This window comes from Trachurus trachurus (genome assembly GCF_905171665.1).
Source record: "Trachurus trachurus genome assembly, chromosome: 15".
Lineage (NCBI taxonomy): Eukaryota > Metazoa > Chordata > Actinopteri > Carangiformes > Carangidae > Trachurus > Trachurus trachurus.
The window spans coordinates 12,223,041-12,233,794 of NC_139906.1; the positions used below are offsets into that span (position 1 = coordinate 12,223,041).

The following is a 10,754-nucleotide window of genomic DNA, read 5'->3' on the forward strand; positions in this document are numbered from 1 at the left end:
TGACTTTATTAGGATCGGCTTCACTCAGTTGAAGAAAAAACAACTTTTGTCTTTGGAACGTTTACCACGGAAGAAAAAACAAAAGATTTTATAAAATAACTTGTTGGAAGGACAATATTATATAAAACAATGGCATCAAAATATCTTTGACAAGAAAATAAAACCAAAAAAAAAGGAAACAAAAAAAAAAGGCTCAAATATTTTTTGGATGCGGGGCACTTTTTTTTCCTCTTTTTGCCCTTTTGTTTATAAAATAATAAGAAAAGAGGAAAAAAATAAACACAAAAAAAATCAAGTTATTTACAGTGCATATATTTACATTAAGGCATTTTTGTTGGGGAGAAAGACGGTTGATCTGATACAACCCCCACTTCTACACAATCAAATAAATAGATTTACCAAGATACAATACAGTGCTATATTATCTTAACGCTACCTGCAGTGAATGAACAAATACAGTTGTAAGTTCAGGCTAAACCACACCACCTAAATGGACACTCAAGTGTATGTTAAAGGAGAGGTTCACATTTTGTTCAATCAAGACTAAACAATGTTCTCATCTCCATTAAAATGCTGAATTCAATGTAAAAATGTAATGTTTTTCTGTTGTAAGAAATCCCCTGTGTGTGTTATTCCTCAGCACAAAGAAGGGATTTCACACTGATAAGAAGTCTGACAGATACCCATGTTTGATTTGTCTAACTCAAGAGAGATAAAGCCTCATATTATCTCCTCATGATCTTTACAATGCAGTTTTCTTTTAGTTAGACTGATTTCATTCATCCTGTTCCCGGATCTTTTTCGTGGCCAGTGTGGACAAGACAAAAAAACGCCTACAGAGACCAGTGCGTCAGGAGCCTGTGAGTGTTGTTTTAACAGCATTTCAAAGAAAAAGTACAAACCTGTCCTTTAACAAAACACCGTGTCCACATTTGATTGACTGATAGAGCTGCATTGCAAGTTAGTTGTGTACAGAGTCAGAGAGCGAAAACCCTCAGAGAAAGGACTGACTGTTACTTTCATAATAATAATGATAAAAAAAAAAGAAAATCCACATAATGTCAGGATGTTGGTAAAGTGGCCTGAGCGGAGCTGTTAAATTACAATGAATGATGGCTCGCCATGTAATCTTAAAATACATTTCCTTTTTACCCAGAGCTGGGTCCAGAGATTGAATAGATTAAGAAAAAAAAAACAGCACCATGCGTGTTTAAGGGACTGTCTACATTAATCACAGCTCTGCTACGACTGAAGGAAAAACACATAAAACCAGAGGAGGAGGCACTTAATCAGGTTTGGATGATGAAGATGATACTTTGGTTAAAAAAGAGATGTACAAGTGGTTGTTTTTTTTGAAGATGCTTAATTCAAGCTTGTGCATCAAACACAGTCAATTCTGTTAAACTGAATGAATTCTAGGACGCGTCCACGGGTTCTGCTTACATTTCTCTGGCTGGGAATACACTGAAAGACAATCTGAATAATTCATCACCTAATTGCTGCTCTTTAGCAACCATCCACCTCCCTCTGTTCCTCAGTCATCCTCGGTTCTCCACTCTCTAAAATCTAAAATCTTTCTATCTCTCCATCTGCACCCCTCCCTCGTCTCTCTCTTTTTCTTTTTTCCCCCCACTCCCTGCACTATCTTCCCTCTCTCCAGAGTATAAATGCCTTCAATTTTTAATATCTGAACAGCAATGATTTGTGAGATTCAGTCCAGTAGTGATAATAATCGTTCCAGTGGTGAGTGAGATGCATGTGCCAAAAAAAGGCTCAGACTTGGATTACCAGTTCTAGTGCAAACCAAATGATTTGGTAAAAAATAAAGATCTGGATATTCCAGTTATAAGAACAAACTAACAAACCATGGAGTAAACAAAGATTTGGTTTGACTAGTTTTGCAAACAAGGTTCTCCTTTATAAAAAAAAATAATATATATATGAAGCCAGTTCTATGTTAGAACGGAGAAAAGAAACAAGATGTACAAGTTTTGAGTGGTAAGTGCTTTCATTCCAGTCACACAAAAGAGTCCAAATGGACTGGAGACACATTTTAGAGCTACCATTTTTTTTCTTGTTGTTATTTTTCTTCTTTGTATTTGTCCAAAGAAATGTATACCAAGTATATCTGGAGGTTAAAGGACCAGGGACTTCATCTGGCCGCCACCTTTCTACTTTACAACCTCCAAACCGTCCCACTCTGGGTTAAGAGCAACACGTTTGTTAGGCTATCGTACTGATTTAGCACATGATAGCAGCACCAGGAGGAGCTGTGGTGTCAGTGGAAGCTGCTCTGCATCAGGCAGATTGTAGTTGTGGGAGATGGAGTGAGTGCTTTATGTCTGTCAAGATAGTGCTTGTGTATTTGTAGTGTGTGTGCGTGTGTGTAGGTGTGTGTGTGTGTGTGTGCAAATGCTGCTAGTTCTGGTGTCTCTTCATGTGCAGGGCGAGGTGGTCGGATCGGGAAAAGGCGCGCGAGCAGACGGCACACTGGAAGGGCTTGGCGCCGGTGTGCTTCCGATAGTGACGCGTCAGCTCGTCAGAACGGGCGAAGCGCCAGTCGCAGCTGTCCCACGTACACCTGTACGGCTTCTCACCTGCAGGAGGAGAGAGAAAACAGAGAGTTAAAAGGTGAGTGGAGCGCTGCTATCTATCTACTGAGCTGAATTTCTTGTTTGATCACTTCACCCCCAGCTCTAGAGGCTGTTACATTATACTGATGGTACTGATTAGGCCGATTATTAGGAAAACAGACAGTAATTGCCCGGGTAACGTGATTCAGACAGTTGGGTGGAGGGACTGGGCGAACTGGCTTTACTGAAAAGCTCAGCCGTCTGACAGCACGTACGGTAATAGCGCTGTCACAGGCATTCGTCGGGTAGTCGAACACCAACACTGCACAACTTTCCCACGGACGACTGGTCTGTACTGTTTGTCCCTGCTCCTGAGCGCGTCTCTCTGACACATGAAGCATGGCTCTTTTGTCACTCTGTCATTCCTCCAGTCATCAGCTGCAGCCACAGACGCTTTCTGAGGAAGTGTGCGACCAGTCACGCCTCTTGTCTTACGCCCTCAGCTACACATCGGTGCAGGTGCATTGGCCCTGATGTGGGTTTAAACGCATACATTCTTGCACTTACCTCAAGTAACTTATCTATTTGCGCAGATCGTTTTGTTGTTATTTGAATTTGATTATGAGTTTTACATTACAAAACTCATCAATAACTATTTCTACAAGCTCTATGCTTTCAGTTTGGATGAATGAATGGAAGCACAAAAAATAAACAGCCCCCTTTTTTCTTCTTTCTCTGGTTTGTCTAATTTTCTCTCATTTTTTCCTGTATTCTAAAACTAAAGAGTGATAAAGTTCTATGTAAATACGTTTTTTTCCTGTTTCTCCATGTAACTGTTAACTTTCTGAAAGAGCCAACAACACATTAAAAGCAAATAATAAAGGAATCTAATGGAAATTGTGATGTTTTTGTTTTTCTCCTCATTACTCTCAACGGTCCTCATTATAAACAGTTAATAAAACAACAGCTTTATCAAATAAATGTGTTTATTTTATTGTTTTTTCAGGCTAATAAGGAAACTGTTGAATGCTCTGTGCACCTTGGACATTGGTTAAACTGAAGCAGACATGTCAGACATGGATAAACCAAAACTACAAATGGATAAATAAAAACAAAAAGTATCTGTATGCTGGACATCACTAGAGGCAATTGAGGACATATTCTCTGTTTTCCTTATTTGAGTGGACTGAGCCTTTAAACAAGCACAACCAGGACTGTGGCATCAACTAAAACAACCTCAGTAAACCTGTTTGCAAATTAACCACAGCGTTGCCAAAGTTAGAAACACAAACCTGAAACTGAACACAATGAGAGACAATGAAAAGACGCTGAGAAAAAAAAAAAAAAAGCAAAAAAAAAAAAAAACAGCACGAGTCAAGTGAGAGGGGTGTTCAGTTCTCACAATGCACTCGCAAAACACACGCACCCACGTACGCACACACACGCATGCACGTAGACAGACACACAAACAATCAGGGTAATGGATGTTGATGGAGATTAGAGTGGGAACTCCCACTGGGACCCAAACGCATTAGGAATCATCTCATACAGATTACTGACAGGTGTGTGTGGACGTGTGTGCGTGTGTGTGTCTGCGCGCACGTGTGTGCGAGAGAGAGCGAGTGAGTGCGTAAGTGTGCATTCAAGCAGCTGAATAAGAGAAGTAGAATGAGTAACAGACAAAGATAGACACGGGTGGAGGTGGAGGGGGCAGGGGGGGTGAAGGTGGGACGGTGGCACAAAAGCAGAGGAGAAGATGATTAGATGAATGAAAGCGATAGAAAAAAGGGGGAAAGAAAATAAGTAAGTGAGACTGACAAAAGCAGGAGGAGATGGGAGCTGCTGCTGCTGCTGCTGCTGCTGCATCCCTCTCTCAACGTGTCGTGTTCTCATCTTGTGGCCTGTAATAACTGCAATAACCACAATCAGGCTGCAGCATGAATGACGCCAGATCTAATTGTCGTGTCATGTTCCCCCCAAGTAGTGAAATGCAAGGCAAGCACACCCACAACAGGCGCTATGAGCTGAGCTGAGCAGCTCGGTTGCAACAAGCGAACCAGATTCTGGTTCGCAAAACCTGGTAAAGAGCGAGTTTTGCGTGTGTATCCACATGAGCGAGGAATGCGGAGATATCAACAGAAGCTTTGTTTTGTTAGCTGGGGTGAGGCGGGGCCCCGACACCTAAGCGGTTGTTTGTTGACTTTGCTCATCCAAAACTAATAGTTCGAATGTACTGTAAATGTGAAAGAAGGAAGGAGAGCAGAGGAGGAAAAGAAGAAGAAAGGGAAAACAATACAAAAGGAAAGTTGCCCCGTGACGATTGAAGGGGAGATAAGACAAGACAAGATGATCTAAGATAATTGTGCATCTGCACAGACAGATCCATGGACATATTTATAGTGTCAAACAAGCCCGACCAGTATCAAAGCGTTCAAACATGGCCGCCTGGACAGGCCACGGGGCCCAGAGAGAGATGGCACCACACGTCTAGCACTGACCACATAGCGCGAGAGTCATCCCCTGGCAGAAGTGTGTCACTTCCACCTGTTTTGATGGAATAGTATATTGGGCAGTGGATGGGAATGGGGTAGGATACATTTACACACACATGCCAAGAACACAACACTCTGCCTAGCAACACCGTGCCAGCACAGATACCGAAATACGAGTCGTGTGTGGGCAGCGTCTTTTTTTTCCCCCCAATAGGTCCTGTTTGTGTGGCAAAGTGGCATTAATTAGAGGAATGTCTTACCCGTGTGAGTCCTGAGATGGGCTTTCAGATGGGACGACTTGGTGTAGACCTTCTTGCAGCCTGACGACAGACAGGGAGATAAACACAAACAGAAGGCTGAATCCAAATCCAAATAATTCGCATGGTGCCAGATATGTATTTACCCAATCAACCGAGCCATGGTGGTATGCTAGATATTTTTGCACTAATGAAGAACAGAAGCTGTTGGGGAATGACATATAGTAAATGTTTGTTTTGTGGGAAAACAGAAACTGGTTCTGATTTCCAAAATCTCAAAAGTTAAAAAGTTAAAGTGTGATTAAAAACTGATAACATTTTGTGTATTTACATAAGAATTTCACTCGACCACATGCCACTAATCACACGGAGAAACCTTCTGTTGACTGCACCTGTTAGATTGACATCAAACTGGAGGTATTTTAAGTTCAGCATTTAAAAACCCTTTGGCACATTATCTTATTTACAGTGAAGTAGATCACAATGTCAGGAAGGTCATCAGGGTTTAGAAAGACACTCGTTTGTTTTATTATGACTTTAAAAAGAAGACTTTCCTGTTTCGTAAGGACCATATAGTGTGACTAAAGTGAGGATCCCTCCCTGCGTGTGTGTGACAGATCTGCTTCACCTGACTTTTAAAAAATTAGACGTGTGCTAACATGCTGCAGGAGGCTCCGCTTAAGCCTATTTTACGCGCTGCCACAGGCTAGTTGACATTAAATATCTTACATGTAGCTGCAGATCACACAGCTACAGTGTGTGTGTGTGTGTGTGTGTGTGTGTGTGTGTGTGTGTGTGAGTGTGTGAGTGCATGTGAGCGTGTGCAGTGCAGTTTTAAAAAAGGAAATCTGTCCACATAATGTCAAGAGTGGCTTTATGCAAATTTTATGTGGAAAAACAAATCAAGTGACTTAAGGAAAACAACTATGTAATTAACACGCCCACACACGCTCACACACTTCATTACACAATCATGCCAGTGATGACTTTAAAGCCACAACAATGTGTGAGGGCTCATGACTGTGAGTGCCAAAGCTATTTGGAACGCAAGAATAAATGCACAACCTAGTTAATTGTTAAGTTAATTGATTGGCAGTGACTTTTAGGTCTCCATTGCTAAAATATTCAAATTCTAGAGCAGCGTGTTCTGGCTGCAGAGCGTCTCGTGCCTCACAGGGCCTGGGAAAGTCATTCCAAAGCGCAAACATGTAATTTCCAAAAAATGCAAAAGGGGGTGTCTTAAAATAAAGCTGGTTTTCTTGAAGCTGACCTTTGTTGAGTGACCAGAGATTCACCTGACCGCACTGCAGGGTAAAAATAAACGCTCGCTCACACACATACAGTGACAGGGAATCAGCACATGCACATGGTCGTTTCCCGTCCTCACCTGGGTAGTCACAGTGGTGGATCCGTCGTTTCTCCAGGTCCGGGTTGTTCCTCCGGCTGTAGCGGGCGGCCACGCTGGTCTGAGCTGGGGTCGGGGCCGGGGTGGTCTCGGGGGCCTGGGGGAGGACCGCGGCTTGGCCTGGGATGGGCGCGTGACCCGTGTTGAGGGGCAGGGCTAAACCACCACCGCCGCCGCCGCCGCCGCCGCCTGGTCCCGGGCTGGGTCTGTGTCCGGGCGTGCCAACTGCCAACTTGGAGGCGATGGTGGCTGCGTACGAGGGAGGGGGGGACATGGTGTGCAGCAGCTCCTTCTGCCTGTCGGGGCTGCCAGGCTCCGAGCTGGGCGGCGAGGGAGGCAGGTAGGGCACCTGCTGCTGGAGGAAGTGGGCGTGCGGCTGAGCATGAGGATGTGTGTACGCGGCGGGCCCCCCGCCCAGGCCGCAGTAGGCCGGCTTCGCAGTCTGCTCCTGGGGAGACGCGGACGAAGCCACCGGCAAGTCGTGGAAGGCTGTGTGGATTGTGGAAGTGGAAGTGTGTTGTATCTGCTGCTGATGCTGCTGATGGTGATGGTGATGATGGTGGTGATGATGATGGTGACGCTGATGCTGAGCCTCCATGCCATTACCATGGTGATGATGATGATCCAAGCCCGAGTTTAGGAGCTGAAACAGTGAGCCGCTGTTGTCATGGTGGTGGAGAGCCTGCTGTTCAAACTGTGACGGCATTTCCTGTTTGACAAAGACCTCCGGCACCGATTCGCCGCCTTGGCTGCCTCCCGACTGGTTGAAAACACTGGTGAAGTCCGGTAACCCCGTTAACGTCATGTTTATGGCTGCGGTTTCCATAGCAATGCCGCCGGGGCCGTGCCCAGATGTGCTGCAGCTACTCGTGGGCGTAGCGTTGGGGCAGTGCTGCTGCTGCTGCAGGTTGGGGGAGAAACACGGGGAGACAGACTCTGTTTTGATCTGGGTGAGACCTGTGTGGGTCTGGGGCTGCGGGGGCCGCACCTGCTGACACAAGCCCATCCTCAGGTAGGCCACGTCGGGGAGGTAAAGATTCATGTTGAGCGTGTAGGGAGCCCCGGTGTGATCGTCGGCGAAGAAATGATCCACAGCAGATGTGCCGTCTCTGTGTGACTTCTGCTGGCTGTCGGCAGGAGGTGGAAGGGAAAGAGACTGAGGGGAGAGATACCTGTCCATCTCACATTTTGCCTGTTGATACAAAAAAAAAAAAAAGATAGAAAAAGACAAACACAGACAAAAAGAAACAGATCAGTTTCTGGGTTTTAAAGCAAACTTTGGGTGAAATGAAACGCACTCAGCTACGACTTCAACAACTGCTTCTCATGGAGCTATTCTCAGGCACTATTTTGAGAAGACAAAGGTTTGATAGGAAGAGTCACCGCTGAAGCATTTATCAAGTAGTCATCAATAGGCGGTTGCAACATTCCCTCTCTGCCTGCAAGGCTGAACTCAAAAACCTGTCAGCTGTTTGGGGCAACAGTTGAGGATCAAACCACAATCTTGTGCAAGTAGAGAACAAGATCTGATCTGGGTAATAAAACATTAGGAAATTCACCTGCACTTGCACTTACAAGAACAGACTAAATAAGAAGAAGAAGAAGAAGCAAGCCAGTGTCTGATCAAACAGGTGAACAACTCTGAGTCAAAGATCACCCCTTTATTTTCATATTCCGATCTCTAATTCCTGTGAATCTGGTGGGATCTAAAAGTTAGAGGAGCCCTGCAGCAGAGGATGAAACAGCAACATGAAAGGGAATGGGGAAACACCCATGCCTCCCTGTCCGCTGCTGCAGCAGCAGCAACAGCAGCAGCAGCAGCAGCAGTAGTAGAAGCAGCAGCCTGGGGATGGGCTGCTATTTCTGGGCTCCTGGTCGTACCAGCTGTTCCACAGACCTCTCTCTCTCTCTCTCCTCTGCTGCACAAGTTTCCTGCTAAGTGGGGGGGACAGAGTTGCTGGGACCTTTCTGTCCCGGAGCTGGAGTCAGTTGTTGTCGGGGTGGTATGATGGTGAGAGAGAGAGAGAGGAGGGGAGGAGGAGGAGGTGGGGGGGACGCCAAGAAGAGACCAACAACTGGTGACCAACTGGCTGGCACAGAAAACATGCGGTGAATGCGTTTTTGCAGGCGGAGCAGCTCGGCTTCGCGTCCAGCTGGTCGCAGCAGCCTGCTGCTCTCTCATGACCGCAAATAGTGCACAACAAAGTGGCGATTAACACCGCGCCGCTCGGTCGATTGGAAATTTGGAGGCCAGCAAAAAAAACAACAAAAAAAACAACAACCTGGGTCTACAACCAGTCTGCCACGCCCATTCAATGAAATACATCACTAATGTGTAAAGTCGGTCTGCTCTGCTGCTTTCTGTCCGAGGTGGTGGTGGTGGGGGGGTTTACCTGTGCGTAGTCGTTTTGTCCTGCCTTGTCTGCCGGGTCCGTGATCTTGCAGTCCAAGCCGAACAACGCCGAGTCCTCCAGAGAGAATCCGCCGGAGAGAGTCGCCTTCTGCAGCGGGTAGAAGGGATCCTCCTGCCCGCCGCCGCCGCCGCTCATCGTGAGTGTCGCGGCCATGAAGCTCCGACGCAGAACCGCAAAACGCACTAGCTTCGTTGGTTCGTCCTGTTATGCACACACACACACAAAAAAAGGAGGATGCTACAGCAGTACCAGGGAGAGGAATGAAGCCGACGAGGTGGAGCGGTGGAGTTATTACTGTGTTGCCCTGTGTGTGCTACATCTCCGTCCACTTGTTTCATCCCTCCACCGGCCCACAGACAGTTTTCTATCTCCAGGGCGGAGCTGCACAGTGTAAATACAGCACACGCGCCGCCCACCAAACCTTTAAAAAGCCTTTGATCATTCATTCACCGGCCACCGCCCTACGCTCCATCTCAATACATTATCAACACTGTCGTAAAGTGTACACAGCATCGACCAGAGCCGCGTACACATCCATAGAGCCCGTGAAGGTTACACTCACCTGTCTGCTGTCTTTTTATAAACACATTTTCTTCTGACTGCTTTAAGATTTTATCAGAAATCAGCTTCTCAGATCTGATAAAGTGGGAATGCAATCAATAAGAAATACTGCTACAAGTAAAAGTCATAGGTTTCAAAAGCAAAAGTGAAGATATAGGCTACTAAATTTCTATGGAAGGATAATATTTATGATTTGCATTTTAATGCTGCAACTGGTAAATTAAAAAAGAAGAAGAAAAAGGCAAGTCTTCTTATATAATAATTTATTCATTTTTATTTATTAATAATTTGAATCTAGGAAATAGGCTACATCCTAAAGCTGTCAAAGTCAACTGTAAAGTCAAGTATTTGCCTCCAGCTGAGTTGTGTCATACTGTACTTCCTTTTCTACTGTAAACGTAAAGGCCCTCATGTGACATAAAGGTTGTGGGTCTCAAAAAGAGACATGTTCAAGCAAGAACAGCCGAAACTGGAGCAGCAATAGCTGAGATATTTTGTTTCCCATAATCCCTCTAAGTCTCTCATTGGACTCCCTGAAGGCTGAGTAGCCTCTTTAATATTTGATAGCAATGGATCTTAATTTTTTTATGTTAAAACAAAAATGGAAAGTAAAGCAAATAGGGTTAGGGTGTTATATAACAGTTGTTGTGTACAAATGATGAAAGTTATGTGTTTTTTCTTGTTATTCAATAATTATTCAATTCAACTAGAAAATAAGGCCATAAACAGAAGTAATGGAAGCTCATTTAGAAAAGGTATTTGAGTAAAAATGAAAACAAAACTGATGAAAAGTTGCAAACAAACTTTACAGCAGTCCTCTGACCGAGTTTAATATGACACCGATAAGAACATGGTCTGAAATGATAAAGGTATGCCTGCTATGTCTATATTTAAAGCCAAAGGAGCCTCGGCTAGTGCAAATCAAAGGCTAAGGTTCCTGCAATGCTGTTTGTCTGTGGCCACCACTATCTGCAACCCTAGAAAAGATGAGGAAATAATGATAGACAGACCTAATAAAACAGACCACTGCCAAGAAAGAGGAATTTTTGGGC

The 10,754-nt window shown here is 44.8% G+C and overlaps 1 protein-coding gene across 1 annotated transcript; it reads right to left on the reverse strand.

Annotated features, from left to right (window-relative positions):
* Positions 1-2,418: 2,418 nt before the first annotated feature.
* On the reverse strand, positions 2,419-9,459 carry klf5a (Kruppel like factor 5a; the record flags this gene model as incomplete). The annotated part of the gene is made up of 4 exons (XM_083988253.1): positions 9,121-9,459; positions 6,710-7,919; positions 5,326-5,385; positions 2,419-2,597 (listed from the first exon to the last, which is right to left on the reverse strand). The coding sequence occupies exons 1-4, from the start codon at positions 9,292-9,294 to the stop codon at positions 2,419-2,421; spliced, it is 1,623 nt and encodes a 540-aa protein (XP_083844379.1). The 5' UTR covers positions 9,295-9,459.
* Between the last annotated feature and the right edge of the window lie 1,295 nt (positions 9,460-10,754).